Genomic DNA, 19,689 nt, shown 5'->3' with positions numbered 1-19,689 from the left:
GTTATAACGGTCATCATCTTCTTCTATACGGCAGTAAAAGTCGATCGCCCTCCCACAGGAGGAACGCGTCTACCCCCCGTTCCTATTTAGCATATTCTCATTATGAAGGTATTTGGGAACGCTTCAGAGGACGGTGGTCTCCGAATACATTAAGTTCTCGTTTTGCCTAAAGCTCTGCCTGGAAATAACCGAATGTTTCCCTCTGAATGTCAACGTTTGTCATCCATTAAAACGATCGGCTTCTCATTACCCAACCCAATAAAGGGAAACAAACGTCTGATAGATCGGGAAATATGCAGATCACTCCACAACAGGGGAACAAGGGAAATTCTTAGGTATGGTGTGTAGTCAGGGCTGTCTTAATGAGGGGGCACTCCTGGGCACTGCCCAGGGGCCCCAACTGTATGGGGCGCTCTGCATTTTCCCCAAAGCAGCTGGTCCTTGAGCCCACGATGCCCCAAAATTGGGGGCCCCCATGATGGCACTGAGAGTGATGGATACACAGGGGAGCAGTCTGCCTCCCACCTACTTGATGTCTGTTTACCTGCACTGTCATCATAGTAGGGGCCCCAGAGCATTACTTTGCCCAGGGGCCCATGATGCTATTAAGAAGGCCCCCCCCCCCCCCGTAAGGGGCCACTGGTTTTAATTAGTTCTTCCCCAACAAGTACAGAGGCTGCCCAGTACCAGTCCATTCACACCAGCTTCAATAATACAGTCTAGGGTTGGGGTACTGAAATAAAATCCATGGTGGTCCATCTTAAATCAACCCCCCCCCCCCTTACAATCACAGACCCCTCCTTACATCACAGTCCCCCTCACATAGCAGCTCCCCCTGTTCTTATATCACTGCCCCCCCCCTTACATCACAGGCCCCCCTCACATCGCAGCTCCCCCTGTTCTTACATCACTGCCCCTCCTTACATAACAGCCCCCCCTATGATAGCAGCCCCCCTCATCACAACCCCCTCCTTATTCATCATAGACCCCCTTACATCGCAGCTCCCCCTGTCTTTACATCACTGCCCCCCCTTACATAACAACCCCCCCTTTCATAGCAGCCCCCCTCATCACAAGCCCCTCCTTATTCATCATAGACCCCCTTACATCGCAGCTCCCCCTGTCTTTACATCACTGCCCCTCCTTACATAACAGCCCCCCCTATGATAGCAGCCCCCCTCATCACAACCCCCTCCTTATTTATCATAGACCCCCTTACATCGCAGCTCCCCCTGTCTTTACATCACTGCCCCCCCTTACATAACAACCCCCCCTTTCATAGCAGCCCCCCTCATCACAAGCCCCTCCTTATTCATCATAGACCCCCTTACATCGCAGCTCCCCCTGTCTTTACATCACTGCCCCTCCTTACATAACAGCCCCCCCTATGATAGCAGCCCCCCTCATCACAACCCCCTCCTTATTCATCATAGACCCCCTTACATCGCAGCTCCCCCTGTCTTTACATCACTGCCCCCCCTTACATAACAACCCCCCCTTTCATAGCAGCCCCCCTCATCACAAGCCCCTCCTTATTCATCATAGACCCCCTTACATCGCAGCTCCCCCTGTCTTTACATCACTGCCCCCCCTTACATAACAACCCCCCCTTTCATAGCAGCCCCCCTCATCACAAGCCCCTCCTTATTCATCATAGACCCCCTTACATCACAGTCCCCCTCACATCGCAGCTCCCCCTGTCCTTACATCACTGCCCCCCCCCTTTACATCACAGTCCCCCTCACATCGCAGCTCCCCATGGCCTTACATCACTGCCCCCCTTACATAACAGCCCCCCCTATCATAGCAGCCCCCCTCATCACAACCCCCTCCTTATTCATCATAGACCCCCTTACATCACAGTCCCCCTCACATCGCAGCTCCCCCTGTTCTTACATCACTTCCCCCCCCTCTTTACATCACAGTCCCCCTCACATCGCAGCTCCCCCTGTTCTTGCATCACTGCCCCCCCCTTACATTACAGACCCCCCCTATCATAGCAGCCCCCCTCATCACAACCCCCTCATATTCATCACAGACCCCCTTACATCACAGTCCCCCTCACATCGCAGCTCCCCCTGTCCTTACATCACTGCCCCCCCTTACATAACAGCCCCCCCTTACATAACAGCCCCCCCTATCATAGCAGCCCCCCTCATCACAACCCCCCTCATCACAACCCCCTTCTTATTCATCATAGACCCCCTTACATTACAGTCCCCCTCACATCGCAGCTCCCTCTGTTCTTACATCACTGCCTCCCCCCTTACATAACAGCCCCCTTTACAATTACAGCCCCCTCACATAGCAGCCCCCCCCTATGACATCATAGACCCCCTTACATCGTAGACCAGACGTCACTAAATGGCGGACCGTGGTCCAGACATGGACCAAGAGATAGTCCTATCAGGACAGTGGCTGCACCTCTGGACAGCTTGGGTGGTCTCCTCTTGTGTGTACTCACCTGCTATTGTTAAACTCACAGCAGGGCAGAGGGCAGCATATACCCCCTAACATCACAGCCCCTTTTGCAATCACAGCCCCCCCCCCAAACACAGTCACCTCTTGCTATCACAGCCCCCCACTTAACCACAGTCCCCATTGCATTACAGTCCTACCTTAACGCAGCAGGGCAGAGGGCGGGGGACACGGCAGGTTTGCATTGAGGAGCTGCCCAACTTTTCAAATTAACAAGGGGGGGGGGATGGGTTGCTAGGACGTGAGGCGGTCCTAGCAACCAATCACTCGCTTGTTAGCAAGAAGAGTTGGGCACCTGCCGTACCTCCTGCCCTGCTGTGAGTTTAACAGTGGCAGTGGCAAGCAGGTGAGTACACACACAAGAGGAGACCACCCAAGCTGCCCAGTGGTGCAGCCACTGTCCTGATAGGACTGTCTCTTGGTCCGTGTTTGCCGGTCCGTGTCTGCTGGCTTCTCTACCATTAAGCCCATTTTTTGGGTGAAACCTGTCACACAGAGAGGATTCAAGAACAATAGTTTTTTTGGAGCAGAGCAGCTAAGAATAGACAGGTAAACATGCCCTAAAGCCCCACCTGCTGACTTCTCTATGATTAAGCCCATTTTCGGAGTGAAACCCTTTACAGAAGAAGGTTCCAAGAACCATAGACTTTGTTCAGCAGAGCAGCTAAGAATAAACAGGCAAACATGCCCCCTACAGCTCCGCACCTGCTGAATTCCCTCTGATTAAGCCCATTTTCTGGGTAAAAACCATGACAGAGGGAGAAACCAGGAACAATAGGCTTTGGCCAGAATAGCAGTCAAGAATAGACAGGTCCACCTGCTGGCTTCTCAATGATTAAACCCATTATAGAGGAAGGCTCCAGTAACCATAGAGTTTGTTCAGCAGAGCAGCTAAGAATAGACAGTTAGATGTGCCCTACAGCCCCACCTGCTGAATTCCCTACAACCAAGTCCATTTTCTGGGTGAAACTTGTCAACCTGTCACAGAGGGAGGGGCCACGAACAACGAGCTTTGGCCAGCAGAGCAGCTAAGAATAGACAAGTAGACATGACCAACAGTTCCACCTTTTTGGCTTCTCTCTTCTCTACCATTAAGATAATTTTCAGGATGAAACTTATCAAAGAGGGAGGACCCAGTAACCATAGAGTTTGTTCAGCAGAGCAGCTAAGAATAGACAGGTAGATATGCCCTACAGCTCCACCTGCTGAATTCCCTACAACTAAGTCAATTTTCTGGGTGAAACCTGTCACAGAGGGAGGGGCCACGAACAACGAGCTTTGGCCAGCAGAGCAGCTAAGAACAGACAAGTAGACATTAAGCAAATTTTCTAGCATAAAAATCAGGACTTAAATTTTTTACGACTGCGGTTACATCCGACTTTGTGTCCTCCAGCGCCAAAGTGCGAGCGAGCCTCGGTGGCTGTTTGAACTGCGATTGGACGGCGTTTTCGGATGATTACTAGAAGTGTCCCTCCTCTCCACGGTCACTCATCTACAATTACCGAAAGATGTTTTTCCTCTCCGGCGGCTGAGGGGAAAAAAAAATCCCGAATCGTTTTCAGCGCATCGAAACTTTTCATCTTCCCTTCAGAATATTTTCCTCCGTCGACGACGTGCCGCGGCACGACAGATGGTCGCTCGGGCTGCGCAGGTGAAATCAAACGCGGGGAAGCATCTGGCGCGAGCAGCGGGGAGGATTGAAGAATACAGGAATTGGGAAATTAAAGTATTCTTGGATTTTCCGTAATGTCAGAAATGGCATGCAAATTAAGATGAATAACCGCGAAGAGTCTTCACATGATGAATCGCACGGCGAGAGCGACCCACCGCGAGGCTGCTGCGCATCCCCCCCCCCCCACAATGCCACACCGGTGATTTATGCACTGTTACCATAGCTGATGGAGAATTAAATGTTCTATTGACTCCGCAATGTGCTGCTTATCTCCACACACATAGCGAAGGAAGACCCATTTAAAGTGAAACTCCGCTTCGAAAAATTCTTCTCCTGGTCATCCGTAAAACGCCGCGTGGGATTAACCCCTTCCACTCCGGGCGTATTCTGGCGCTTCTCTCCTACATGTGAAAATATATCTTTTTTGGCTAGAAAATTACTCAGAACTCTCAAACCTTATATATATTTTTTAGCAGACGCCTTAGGGAATAAGATGGCGGTCGTTGCAACTTTTTTCTCTCGCACAGTATTTGCGCAATAATTTTTCAAACGCCTTTTTTTTTTTCTAAAAAAAAAAAAAAACGGTTTCTTGAATTAAAAATTTAACAAAAAACAGTAAAGTTAGCCCAATTTTTTTCATACAATGTGAAAGATGATGTTGGGCCGAGTAAACAGATACCCAACATGTCACGCTTTAACCGCTTAAGACCCGGACCATTATGCAGGTTAAGGACCTTGCCCCCTTTTTTGCGAGTTCGAGTCGAACTCATGTTCGACTCGAACATTGCCTGTTCGGCGAACAACGAACAATTTGGGGTGTTCGCGGCAAATTCGAAAAGCCGCGGAACGCCCTGTTAAAGTCTATGGGAGAAATCAAAAGTGCTAATTTTAAAGGCTAATATGCAATTTATTGTCCTAAAAAGTGTTTTGGGACCCGGGTCCTGCCCCAGGGGACATGTATCGATGCAAAAAGAAGTTTTAAAAACGGCCGTTTTTTCGGGAGAAGTGAATTTAATAATGCTAAAAGTGAAACAATAAAAGTGAAATATTCCTTTAAATTTCGTACCTAGGGGGGGGTGTAAAGTTAGCATGTGAAATAGCGCATGTTTCCCGTACATAGAACTGTCCCTGCACAAAGTGTCATTTCTGAAAGAAAAAAAGTCATTTAAAACCGGACTTGCGGCTCCAATGAATTGTTGGCTCCCGGCAATTCAGAGAGAATTAATTCATAAAAAAAAAATAGCATGGGGGTCCCCCCAAATTCAATTACCAGGCCCTTCAGGTCTGGTATGAATATTAAGGGGAACCCGGCCGTCAATTTAAAAAAAAATGACTTGGGGTTCCCCCCAAATATCCATTCCAGACCCTTCAGGTCTGGTGTGGATTTTAAGGGGAACTCCACCCCAAATTGAAAAAAAAATGGCGTGGAGTTCCCCCAAAAATCCACACCAGAAACCTTATCCGAGCACATTAACCTGGCCGGCCGCAGAAAAGAGGGGGGGACAGAGTGCGCCCCCCCCCCCCTCTCCTGAACCGTACCATGCCACATGCCCTCAACATGGGTAGGATGTCCCCATGTTGATGGGGACAAGGGCCTCATCCCCACAACCCTTGCCCGGTGGTTGTGGGGGTATGTGGGCGGGGGGCTTATCAGAATCTGGAAGACCCCTTTAACAAAGGGGACCCCCAGATCCTGGCCCCCCCCTATGTGAATTGGTAATGGGGTACAATGTACCTCTACCATTTCACAAAGGAAGTGTAAATAGTTGTTAAAAACACACACACACACCGTAGAAAAAAGTCCTTTATTAATAAAAAAAAAAAAAAAAAATCCAGCGATGGTAATCCACTCGGTCCCGGATCCCCGCTCCAACGCTGTCTGTATCCAGCGACGGGCGATCTCCTCTCCGGTCCAGCAATGAGAAGATCTTCAAAGCGCAGCATCGCCCGCCTCCTCTCTACGCCGGACACAGCCCGGCGAATGACGCTGCTGAAGCTGTGACATTTCTTATATAGGTGAGGCGGGGGCCACCGTCACGTGACCCCGCCCCCTCTGACGCAAGGGGGAAGGCCAGGCTTCCCCAGTGACGTAGCAGAGGGTGCCTCAGAGGGGGACGGGATCACGTGACGGGTGGCCCCGCCTCACCAATAAAAGAAATGTCACAGCTTCAGCAGCGTCATTCGCCGGGCTGTGTCTGGCGGAGAGAGGAGGCCGGCGATATTCTCATCGCTGGACAGGAGAGGAGATCACCCGTCGCTGGATACAGACAACGTTGGAGCAGGAAGCCGGGACCAAGTGAATTACCACCGCTGGATTTATTTTTATTTTTTTATTAATAAAGGATTTTTTTTCTACGGTGTGTGTGTGTTTTTTACAACTATTTACACTTCCTTCGTGAAATTGTAGAGGTACAGTGTACCCCATTACCAATTCACATAGGGAGGGGGGCAGGATCTGGGGGTCCCCTTTGTTAAAGGGGTCTTCCAGATTCTGATAAGCCCCCCGCCCGCAGACCCCCACAACCACCGGGGAAGGGTTGTGGGGATGAGGCCCTTGTCCCCATCAATATGGGGACTTTCTCCCCATGTTGAGGGCATGTGGCCTGGTACGGTTCAGGAGAGGGGGGGCCGCACTCTGTCCCCCCCCTCTTTTCTGTGGCCGGCCAGGTTAACGTGCTCGGATAACGGGTCTGGTGTGGATTTTTGGGGGAACTCCACGCCATTTTTTTTTCAATTTGGGGTGGAATTCCCCTTAAAATCCACACCAGACCTGAAGGGTCTGGAATGGATATTTGGGGGGAACCCCAAGTCATTTTTTTTTTTAAATTGACAGCGGGGTTCCCCTTAATATTCATACCAGACCAGAAGGGCCTGGTAATTGAATTTGGGGGGACCCCCACGCTATTTTTTTTTTATGAATGAATTCTCTCTGAATTGCCAGAGCCGACAATTCATTAGAGCCGGAAGTCCGGTTTTAAATGCCTTTTTTTCTTTCAGAAATGACACTTTGTGCAGGGACAGTTCTATGTACGGGAAACATGCGCTTTTTCACATGCTGACTTTACACCCCCCCCTAGGTACGAAATTTAAAGGAATATTTCACTTTTATTGTATCACTTTTAGCATTATTAAATTCACTGCTCCTGAAAAAACGGCCATTTAAAAATAAAAATTGCATTGATACATGTCCCCTGGGGCAGGACCCGGGTCCCCAAACACTTTTTAGGACAATAACTTGCATATTAGCCTTTAAAATTAACACTTTAGATTTCAAACGTTTGAGTCCCATAGACTTTAATAGGGTTCTAAAGTTCACACGAACATTTGGTGTGTTCGCAGGTTCTGGTGCGAACCGAACAGGGGGGTGTTCGGCTCATCCCTAATTGGGAGATGATACGTTGTATATCGGGAGATGATACGTTGTATATTGGGGGATAAATACTTTATACCAGTGTTTCCCAACTCCAGTCCTCAAGGCACACCAACAGGTCATGTTTTCAGGCTTTCCATTATTTTGCACAGGTGATTTGATCAGTTTCACTGCCTTAGTACCGTATTTATCGGCATATACCGCGCACTTTTTTGCCCTGAAAATCAGGGCAAAATCGTGGGTGCGCGATATATACGCCGATACCCGCTTTCCCGCGCCGAGTTTGAATACTGCGCCGACATATACCGAGCGCAGTACACTCGTGTATAGTCGGCCAGCCTTGGCTCCTCTCGCGCTGACGTCCTGGACGTACAGGACGTCAGCGCGAGACTAGCCGAGCCTGCCCAATCATACACGAGTGTACTGCGCTCTGTATATGTCGGCGCAGTATTCAAACTGCGGGGACGACGCGAGGATGCCGCAGAAGGACGCCGGACCCGACGAAGAGGACACCCGAAGCCGCAGACGGACGCCGGACCCGACGAAGAGGACACCCGAAGCCGCAGAAGGACGCCGGACCCGACGAAGAGGACACCCGAAGCCGCAGAAGGACGCCGGACCCGACTAAGAGGACACCCGAAGCCGCAGAAGGACGCCGGACCCGACGAAGAGGACACCCGCAGAAGGACGCCGGACCCGACGAAGAGGACACCTGCAGACGGACGCCGGACCCGACGAAGAGGACACCCGAAGCCGCAGACGGACGCCGGACCCGATGAAGAGGACACCCGAAGCCGCAGAAGGACGCCGGCCCCGACGAAGAGGACACCCGAAGCCGCAGACGGACGCCGGACCCGACGAAGAGGACACCCGAAGCCGCAGAAGGACGCCGGACCCGACGAAGAGGACACCCGAAGCCGCAGACGGACGCCGGACCCGACGAGGCCGGCGCGCAAGACACCAAAACTGTAAGTACAAAAAATCTTTTTTCCACAGGAATTTCGGGCAACTTTAGGGGTGCGCGCTATACCCCAATAAATACGGTAATTACCACAGCCGTTTCATCTGAGGGAAATCCTAAAAACATGACCTGTTGGTGTGCCTTGAGGACTGGAGTTGGGAAACACTGCTTTATACTCTTCAAAATGCAGAATGAGAATTTGGAAAGATCTTAAACTTAGTAAAACGTATAAAACAATCGGATTTCTACAAATGCGTCTCTCCAGCTGGACGGCGTTCATATCAGAATATTTCCAGATTTCAGAATCAAAGTACCGATCGGTTTATTTGAGAAATCTATCTGAACTGACGGCGGCGAGCCGCGTTCGCTAAGCAGCGTTCCCTTTGTTTGTTACCTGGCCATAAATAATCAACCGTTGCGGAATATCACACGGAATTTTAATTACATCAACATTAAAGTGAAATGAAACGCGCCGCAACGTGCAATCTGCCAGAAACCATATGTGGAGAGCGCCGCGCCACAATCACCGTCACTTTCTGCTCCTCTCTAATTGCATTTGTTTTACAGAAAACAGCTTTTGTGTCGGCGCCCCTGCCGAGTCGGGGAGAGGCTCTGGCTTCGGTGGCAGACGTCTGAAGAACAATTTCCTCGTCTTTTTTATTTTTTTATTTATTTTTTACCAAAACATCTTCTTGTAGCGGATTTGAGAGATCGGGGACGGCTCAGGGATCGGGGAACTTTTACTACTTTTATGTCGATCGTGTTTTTATATTCCTTTGATAAGAGTGACAGAAACAGAGGGAGGCAAACAAGACAAATAAATAACGGAGGACGCCGGAAAACAAGAGTCGGAAAAAAGACCAAAGTGGTCTATGAAATCTGCAAAGCCCCCCCCCCCCCATTCAGTTTTTTTAACCACTTAAGACCCGGACCTTTAGGCAGCTAAAGGACCGGGCCACTTTTTGCGATTCGGCACTGCGTGGCTTTAACTGACAATTGCGTGGTCGTGGCGACGTGGCTCCCAAACAAAATTGGCGTCCTTTTTTCTCCCACAAATAGAGCTTTTTTTTGGTGGTATTTGATCACCTCTGCGGTTTTTTAGTTTTTGCGCTATAAACAAAAATAGAGCGACAATTTTGAAAAAAATGCAATATTTTTTACTTTTTGCTATAATAAATATCCCCCAAAAATATATATATAAAAAAAAGTTTTTTTCCCTCAGTTTAGGCCGATACGTATTCTTCTACCTATTTTTGGTTAAAAAAATCGCAATAAGCGTTTATCGATTTGGTTTTGCGCACAATTTATAGCGTTTACAAAAGAGGGGATAGTTTTATTGCATTTTTTTTTTTTTTTTTTATTACTACTAATGGCGGCGATCAGCGATTTTTTTCGTGACTGCGACATTATGGCGGACACTTCGGACAATTTTGACACATTTTCATAGCACAAAATGCATTAAAAATGCACTGATTACTGTGAAAATGCCAATTGCAGTTTGTGAGTTAACCACAAGGGGGCGCTGAAGGGGTTAAGTGTGACCTCGTGTGTTTCTAACTGTAGGGGGGCAGGGCTGGACGTGTGACATCATTGATCATGTTTCCCTATATTAGGGAACACACGATCAACGACAGCACCACAGTGAAGAACGGGGAAGTTGTGTTTACACGCAGCTCTCCCAGTTCTTCAGCTCCGGGGACGGATCGCGTCCCGCGATCGGTCCCCGGAGCTGAAGAACGGGGAGAGCTGTGTGTAAACACAACTTCCCTGTTCTTCACTATGGTGCTGTCCCTCCAGCGGCGATCGGGTCCACGCGGTCACTGTGCTTCCGACCGGGTCGCACGCCCGCGACCCACGGCTGGGCACTTAAAGAGGACGTACCTGTACATGCTTGTGCCCAGCCGTGCCATTCTGCCGACGTATATCTGCAGGAGGCGGTCCTTAAGTGGTTAAATTTACGTTCTTTTTTTGTTTATATCGCATTAAATAAACACAGAGGTGATCAAATACCACCAAAAGAAAGCTCTATTTGTGGGAAAAAAAGGACATACATTCTGTTTGGGTACAGCATCGCTCGACCGCGCACTTGTCAGTTAAAGCGACGCAGTGCTGAATCGCAAAAAATGGCGCGGTCATTGGGCAGCCAAATCTTCCGGAGCTGAAGTGGTTGAAGGTTTCAGTCATATCCACATTCTTAAGTTCATGAAGTCTCTCTGAATTATAGTCCTTTTTGTTGCCCATCTTCTGCACTCGTAATACCTTATCAATATCTTTTTGTGAGGTGTCCAAAATTGGACACATTCTAAATGAGGTCCAACTAAAGATCTATATAGAGGAATCAGGACCTATTTCCTCCTGCTGGTGACCCCTCCAGTGATATAAAGATCTATATAGAGGAATCAGGACCTCCTTCCTCCTGCTGGTGATCCCTCTATTAATATAAAGATCTATATAGAGGAATCGGGACCTCCCTCCTCCTGATGAAGCCCCCTCTAGTGATATAAAGATCTATATAGAGGAATAAGGACCTCCCTCCTCCTGCTGGTGACCCCTCTAGTAATATAAAGATCTATATAGAGGAATCAGGACCTCCTTCCTCCTGCTGGTGATCCCTCTATTAATATAAAGATCTATATAGAGGAATCGGGACCTCCCTCCTCCTGATGAAGCCCCCTCTAGTGATATAAAGATCTATATAGAGGAATCAGGACTTCCTTCCTCCTGCTGGTGACCCCTCTAGTGATAAGAAGATCTATATAGAAGAATCAGGACCTCCTTCCTCCTGAGTAAGACCCCTCTAGTGATAAGAAGATCTATATAGAGGAATCAGGACCTCCTTCCTCCTGCTGGTGATCCCTCTAGTGATATAAAGATCTATATAGAGGAATCAGGACCTCCTTCCTCCTGCTGGTGACCCCTCTAGTGATATAAAGATCTATATAGAGGAATCAGGACCTCCTTCCCCCTGCTGCTGACCCCTCCAGTGATATAAAGATCTATATAGAGGAATCAGGACCCCCTTCCTCCTGCTGGTGACCCCTCTAGTGATATAAAGATCTATATAGAGGAATCAGGACCTCCTTCCTCCTGCTGGTGACCCTCTAGTGATATAAAGATCTATATAGAGGAATCAGGACCTCCTACTGGTGACCCCTCTAGTGATATAAAGAACTATATAGAGGAACAGGGACCCCCTTCCTCCTGCTGGTGACCCCTCTAGTCATAAGAAGATCTATATAGAGGGATCAGGACCTCCTTCCCCCTGCTGGTGACCCCTCTAGTGATATAAAGATCTATATAGGGGAATCAGGACCTCCTACTGGTGACCCCTCTAGTGATATAAAGAACTATATAGAGGAACAGGGACCCCCTTCCTCCTGCTGGTGACCCCTCTAGTCATAAGAAGATCTATATAGAGGGATCAGGACCTCCTTCCCCCTGCTGGTGACCCCTCTAGTGACAAAGATCTATATAGAGGAATCAGGACCTCCTTCCTCCTGCTGGTGACCCCTCTAGTGATAAGAAGATCTATATAGAAGAATCAGGACCTCCTTCCTCCTGAGTAAGACCCCTCTAGTGATAAGAAGATCTATATAGAGGAATCAGGACCTCCTTCCTCCTGCTGGTGATCCCTCTAGTGATAAGAAGATCTATATAGAGGAATCAGGACCTCCTTCCTCCTGCTGGTGATCCCTCTAGTGATATAAAGATCTATATAGAGGAATCAGGACCTCCTTCCTCCTGCTGGTGACCCCTCCAGTGATATAAAGATCTATATAGAGGAATCAGGACCCCCTTCCTCCTGCTGGTGACCCCTCTAGTGATATAAAGATCTATATAGAGGAATCAGGACCTCCTTCCCCCTGCTGCTGACCCCTCTAGTGATATAAAGATCTATATAGGGGAATCAGGACCTCCTACTGGTGACCCCTCTAGTGATATAAAGAACTATATAGAGGAACAGGGACCCCCTTCCTCCTGCTGGTGACCCCTCTAGTCATAAGAAGATCTATATAGAGGGATCAGGACCTCCTTCCCCCTGCTGGTGACCCCTCTAGTGACAAAGATCTATATAGAGGAATCAGGACCTCCTTCCTCCTGCTGGTGACCCCTCTAGTGATAAGAAGATCTATATAGAAGAATCAGGACCTCCTTCCTCCTGAGTAAGACCCCTCTAGTGATAAGAAGATCTATATAGAGGAATCAGGACCTCCTTCCTCCTGCTGGTGATCCCTCTAGTGATAAGAAGATCTATATAGAGGAATCAGGACCTCCTTCCTCCTGCTGGTGATCCCTCTAGTGATATAAAGATCTATATAGAGGAATCAGGACCTCCTTCCTCCTGCTGGTGACCCCTCCAGTGATATAAAGATCTATATAGAGGAATCAGGACCCCCTTCCTCCTGCTGGTGACCCCTCTAGTGATATAAAGATCTATATAGAGGAATCAGGACCTCCTTCCCCCTGCTGCTGACCCCTCTAGTGATATAAAGATCTATATAGGGGAATCAGGACCTCCTACTGGTGACCCCTCTAGTGATATAAAGAACTATATAGAGGAACAGGGACCCCCTTCCTCCTGCTGGTGACCCCTCTAGTCATAAGAAGATCTATATAGAGGGATCAGGACCTCCTTCCCCCTGCTGGTGACCCCTCTAGTGACAAAGATCTATATAGAGGAATCAGGACCTCCTTCCTCCTGCTGGTGATCCCTCTAGTGATATAAAGATCTATATAGAGGAATCAGGACCTCCTTCCTCCTGCTGGTGACCCCTCTAGTGATAAGGAGATCTATATAGAGGAATCAGGACCTCCTTCCTCCTGATGAAGCCCCCTCTAGTGATATAAAGATCTATATAGAGGAATCAGGACCTCCTTCCTCCTGCTGGTGACCCCTCTAGTGATATAAAGATCTATATAGAGGAATCAGGACCTCCTTCCTCCTGCTGGTGACCCCTCTAGTGATATAAAGATCCATATGGTGGAATCAGGACCTCCTTCCTCCTGATGAAGCCCCCTCTAGTGATATAAAGATCCATATGGTGGAATCAGGACCTCCTTTCTCCTGCTGGTGATCCCTCTAGTGATATAAAGATCTATATAGAGGAATCAGGACCCCCTTCCTCCTGCTGGTGATCCCTCTAGTGATATAAAGATCTATATAGAGGAATTGGGACCTCCTTCCTCCTGATGAAGCCCCCTCTAGTGATATAAAGATCTATATACACTCTGCACAGTACCACGTTTCTTGTCCCGTATGAGTGTAATTCTCTGTATGTATGGACAGTACTAATCCTCTTTCCGATATTCTCAGTATCCGTTTCCCTCTGCTCAGGAGTAATTCTAGGAAAGCATTGATCGGGATTGAACGATATGAAAACATATTTATTGCAGCCATATACACAGAATAATTAAAGACACATTGCAGGTAAACAAACAGACGGCGTTGTGCGGCGACACATCTGGCGAAACGCTCGGCTTTGTTGGATAGGCGAAGGATCAGAAGCCTTCGGAGCCGCGAGATGGTCGGAGTCATTCGGTTTTCGGTTCCTCGGTTACGTTTTCACTCGGCGTCTCCTCTTTGGATTCCTCCGCCGCTCCGGCTTCTGAGGCGTCTGGCTGAGCTCCCTCGCCGTCGTAAATGATATCTTCCGGGTTGGGCGCCGGAGGGCAGAACTCTTCTGATGGATACATCGCGGTGAAAGTGTTCTCCGCCTGAAAAACACAAAACACTTAGCCACGATTTTAATGCGACTTTACTAGAGGTCGACCGATATGGATTTTTCTCTGGCCGATGCCGATATTTAGAAATCTGGGCGGCCGATGGCCGATATATGATGCCGATTTTTGCGGCCGATATTTTAGGCCGATTTTTTTTTTTTTGTGGCACTGGATGGCACTAATGGGCACTGGAAGATGGCACTGATTGGTTAGTGGCACTTATTGGCACTGGCAGGTTGCACTGGATGGCACTGAAAGATGGTACTAGCAGATGGCACTGATTGGCAGGCGGTACTTGACACTGGCAGGTGGTACCAATTGGCAGGTGGTACTGGCAAGTGGCACTGGTTGGCACTGACTGGCAGGTGGCACTGGATGGCAATATTTAGCATTGGCAGATGGCACTGGTTGGCATTGTCAGGGGGCAGTGATGGCTTTAGTTGGCACTGGATGGAAGGTGGCACTAATTGGCACTGGGTGGAATGTGGCACTGGATGGTGGCACTGGATGGAAGTTGGCACTGGATGGTGGCACTGGTATTGGCACTGACAGATGGCACTGGATGCAAGGTGGCACTAATTGGCACTGGATGGTGGCACTGGTATTGGCAGATGGCACTGGATGGCAAGTGGCACTGGTGCAAAAAAAATGGTGTCGGACCCCCTCTCCCTCCAGTATAGATACCCCCCGTAGTACAGACACCAGAGAGCGGTGTGTGTCCCACGAGCGCAGGCCCCTCCTCCTCTGTGGGTGTAAACAGAGAGGGCGGCCGCCGCGCTGGGTGTACCAAGATGGCCGCGGCTCCGGAGCTAGGCCCGAAGCCGCGGCCTTTCCTGATGCTGATCCGCGGATTTCCGCCGCGGTCACAGCATCAGGAAAGGCCGCGGCTTCGGCCTAGCTCCGGGATCCGTGGCACCCGCTAGCGGCCACGTAAAATATCGGCCTAATTTGGATAAAAATCAGCCGATACCGATTTCTCCAAAACGGCCAAATATCGGCCGATATATCGGTCAACTTCTAGACTTTACGGACCAGCACACACCGATATACGTCAGTGGATCAGTGTGTGTAAACAACGAGATCCACATCCTGTCAGGGAGAGAAGACCAATGCTGTGTCCCTTGTACATAGGGACAACCATCGGTGACCTTCCCTAGTCAGTCCCCTCCCCCCACAGTAAGAATCACTCCCAGGGAACACATTTAACCCCTTCCTCGCCCCCTAGTGTTAACCCCTTCCCTGCCAGTAACATTTAGTAATATTACAGTAATAAGTGTATATTTATAGCACTGTTCGCTGTATAAATGTAAATGGTCCCAAAAATGTGTCAAAAGTGTCCGATGTGTCCGCCGCAATATCGCAGTCCTGACAAAAATAAGAAAAGTCAATTACAAGGAGCTCATCGCCGATCTACGCACCTGCTGGACGGAGTGGTCATATCCGAAGCACGGGTCCGGCCCGCTGCAGACAAACACATTAGAGGGGAGCCCAACGTAAGATTGACGCTCTACCATGGAGGAGTCTCTCATATTAAAGTACAGGAGCCAGAGGACCCGCGGCCTCTCTACACTCTCAGGATCTGGAACACAAGAAGAAGAACCATCATCACCATAGAAAAAAATACAAATATACTCTGGTGGGAGAGAATACCACACAGGGGAATACCAAGCCCGATAAGGACCCCCCCCCCTCCCCCACACAGAAATGTCATTTCCTGCTTGTGTGATTTGCTGACTGCTTTCCCCAGAAGTCTGCACTGAGACACAAGTCAGATTTTTGGGCATCCCCCGCAACAAAAATTTCATTTTTGGTGAGATACTGCCAATAGGAAATTACATCTAAAAAGGGATGCCGACCCTGCCACTTTATCAACCAGCTGCTGCACCTGCAGGGCTTTCATTAAACAAACAGCCATTTCTTCAGAACAACAAAAGGTAAAAATCTGCAATAGTGTTGGTTAAAATCCCTGCAATGTATAGAGATCACCCGAAGGAGAGTCCCCCCCCCCCTCAACAAAAGTGTTACTCAAAAATAATGAAGGTAGCACCAACCCCCTGCCAGAAGAAAGCCACGTTTGTAGTAACACTGTGAGCAAAGCAGGATTGTAGTATTCTTTGTAACCACTTGAATCTTTCGCTCTATAAACAAAAGTAAATCGGCAGAACCAGACACAACAGCAGCTGAAGTTCTAGTAAAACAATTAGATGGTCTCTGTAGTCAGTATGAGGAGGAATGGTGCCCCATCATTGGTATCAGTGGTAGGAATAGTGTCTGTAACGGAATGACCCGGGACATCCAGAGACTTTGTGAGGATGGGGGATACTCCTGTGTCAGCGTCACTGATAACTCTTGGGTCTGAGTCCACCCTGTGCCTTTTGGGCATGGGGTGGCAAGGGAATCATAATTCATGTATTACATGAGATAGGACATCAATAATAATTCATATTGCAGGATCTTGAGAGATTGCAAGATGTGGGCCCAACCAGTCAATAGTGACTCATTTCTAGTGACATGCTAATTGAATCAGGGCCTGGAAGACATTCCATTGTCCTTGTGTAAAGGTGTTGTAACGGACAGGTGTTAATCCCAGGTCTGCTCCCAGAACTCTAATTATGCATACTAAATACTGCTTACGTGTGATAACACTGTCTAGATCAGGGGGTCTTCAAACTACGGCCCTCCAGTTGTTCAGGAACTACAATTCCCATCATGCCTAGTCATGTCTGTGAATGTCAGTGCATTACAAGGCCTCATGGGATGTGTAGTTCTACAACAGCTGGAGGGCCGTAGTTTGAGGATCCCTGGTCTAGAGCCTAGCCTATTGATGCTTAGAGGTGTCAAGCTGTATGCGGAGACGAAATGTCTGCCTAGGAGACGGAGTGGGTGAAGGTGTTTTGTTGTTGATTAAGGAATGTTAAGTAATTAGCCTTAGTGTGTGATTAGGGGGGTGGAGATCTCATTGTCCCTTTGAATACTTTCACATGCTTGTACTGTATAAAAAGCTGAGAAGAAACCATTAAAGTGGTCATTACATTTGGAACAAGTACAGAGATGCGTGTCTCGTCTTGATTCTGGGGAATTGATATGGATCGGGTCCTGTCGGTTGGAGTGTCGATAAGCTGTCTTGGATGGGATGGAAGGTCGTAAACGGTGGTGACCGTTACAGTGTCCCATAATTGGTATCAGCGGGAGGAATAGTGTCCCATCACCTGTGTCAGTGGGAGGAATAGTGTCCCATCATTGGTGTCAGTGGGAGGAATAGTGTCCCATCATTGGTATCAGCGGGAAGAATAGTGTCCCATCATTGGTGTCAGTGGGAGGAATAGTGTCCCATCATTGGTATCAGCGGGAAGAATAGTGTCCCATCATTGGTATCAGCGGGAAGAATAGTGTCCCATCATTGGTATCAGCGGGAGGAATAGTGTCCCACCATTGGTGTTAGTAGGGGGGAAGAATGTCTAATTTTTAGTGTCTGTGGGAGGAATAGTGTCCCATCATTGGTGTCAGTGGGAGGAATAGTGTCCCATCATTGGTATCAGCGGGAAGAATAGTGTCCCATCATTTGTATCAGCGGGAAGAATAGTGTCCTATCATTGGTGTTAGTGGGGGGAATAGTGTCCCATCATTGGTATCAGCAGGAAGAATAGTGTCCCATCATTGGTATCAGCGGGAAGAATAGTGTCCCATCATTGGTGTCAGTGGGAGGAATAGTGTCCCATGATTGGTATCAGCAGGAAGAATAGTGTCCCATCATTGGTATCAGCGGGAAGAATAGTGTCCCATCATTGGTATCAGCGGGAAGAATAGTGTCCCATCATTGGTATCAGCGGGAGGAATAGTGTCCCACCATTGGTGTTAGTAGGGGGGAAGAATGTCTAATTTTTAGTGTCTGTGGGAGGAATAGTGTCCCATCATTGGTATCAGTGGGAGGAATAGTGTCCCATCATTGGTATCAGCGGGAAGAATAGTGTCCCATCATTGGTGTTAGTGGGGGGAATAGTGTCCCATCATTGGTGTCAGTGGGAGGAATAGTGTCCCATCATTGGTATCAGCGGGAAGAATAGTGTCCCATCATTGGTATCAGCGGGAAGAATAGTGTCCTATCATTGGTGTTAGTGGGAGGAATAGTGTCCCAGCATTGGTGTTAGTGGGAGGAATAGTGTCCCATCATTGGTGTTAGCGGGAGGAATAGTGTCCCATCTTTAGTGTCTGTGGGAGGAATAGTGCCCCAATGGCTGAAAAAAGGCAAACAAAGGGCCACAGTTTGGAGACCACTGTCATATGTAAATCCTGACTCCTCTGTAGTAGTTGGGGTCTCCCTTTCTGCCTCATGATCCTCCCTGTAATGTGATTGGTTGCATCGCTGAACAAAGGAAGATTTTGGGAGGGGGTGTGGCCCCAGCGAAGCTAGCGTAATATAAGGAGCGGCGGGGGTGGGGGGCACGGCGACCTCCACAATCCTATTTTACAGAATGCAGACACACTAAACTCGCATCTAATAACCATGGAGGTAAATGTGATTGCTGGTATGGAATGTGCGGGAAGCGTACATGCGATGACGGCGAGGGAACACGGATGTATACATTTATTTCCTGCAGCGCGCACAGCGGAGAGATTATTGCTGCGGTGATATAAGGGGGCACAGGGGACGCGTCGGGTGGAAATGTCAGCCATGTCATTAAGACAAATGTCACAGATCGGTAATAAACATGATGAGACTGTCACAGAGGGATAATGGATTCCGCTAACCAGAGAGGTGAGCGCGTTATGGAGGACTTGCCGCTGTGCAGTGATCCCGCCACCTCGCCATTACTACATATCGGATGCTTATCACACAGCAAGTCCAGTGACAGTGCAGACCCCGGGAGGGGCATCCTCAGGGGGACAATTTCACAATTAGCATTATATTTGGCCATGTGAGAAAAAAAGGCCAGTGACAGTGCAGACCCCGGGAGGGGCATCCTCAGGGGGACAATTTCACAATTAGCCATGTGAAAAAAAAGGCCAGTGACAGTGCATACCCCGGGAGGGGCATCCTCAGGGGGACAGTTTCACAATTAGCATTATATTTGTCCATGTGAAAAAAAAAGGCCAGTGACGGTGCATACCCCGGGAGAGGCATCCTCAGGGGGACAATTTTACAATTAGCATTATATTTGGCCATGTGAAAAAAAAAGCCAGTGCATACCCTGGGAGGGGCATCATCAGGGGGACAATTTTACAATTAGCATTATATTTGGCCATGTGAAAAAAAAGTCCAGTGACGGTGCAGACTCCGGGAGGGGCATCCTCAGGGGGACAATTTCACAATTTAACATTATATTTAGCCATGTAAAAAAAAAAGTCCAGTGATAGTGCAGACCCCGTGTCAGGAATACATGTCATAAGTGACTTCATGTCAAAGCTTTACACCCACTTTAAGCCTCTTAGTAAGAAATAAGGCAAGGGTATAAGAGAAAAAAGATTGTAGTAGTGGAGAAGAAAGAT

At 48.6% G+C, this 19,689-nt stretch overlaps 1 protein-coding gene across 2 annotated transcripts in view; it reads right to left on the bottom strand.

Annotated features, from left to right (window-relative positions):
• Nucleotides 1-13,839: 13,839 nt before the first annotated feature.
• The window catches only part of CHM (CHM Rab escort protein), a 126,505-nt gene continuing 120,655 nt past the window's right edge, over nucleotides 13,840-19,689 (bottom strand). For both annotated transcript variants that reach the window (XM_040325042.1, XM_040325043.1), the window contains exons 14-15: nucleotides 15,621-15,781; nucleotides 13,840-14,196 (exon numbers count right to left, since the gene is read on the bottom strand). In XM_040325042.1, coding sequence (XP_040180976.1) covers nucleotides 14,014-14,196; nucleotides 15,621-15,781 — 344 coding nt within the window. In that variant the 3' untranslated portion in view covers nucleotides 13,840-14,013. The remainder of the gene's footprint in view (nucleotides 14,197-15,620; nucleotides 15,782-19,689) is intronic.

The sequence above is a fragment of the Rana temporaria genome, chromosome 9, assembly GCF_905171775.1.
Source record: "Rana temporaria chromosome 9, aRanTem1.1, whole genome shotgun sequence".
NCBI classification, from domain to species: domain Eukaryota; kingdom Metazoa; phylum Chordata; class Amphibia; order Anura; family Ranidae; genus Rana; species Rana temporaria.
The sequence above is the reverse complement of the archived record's forward strand: the minus strand, read 5'-3'. Positions and strand labels throughout refer to the sequence as shown.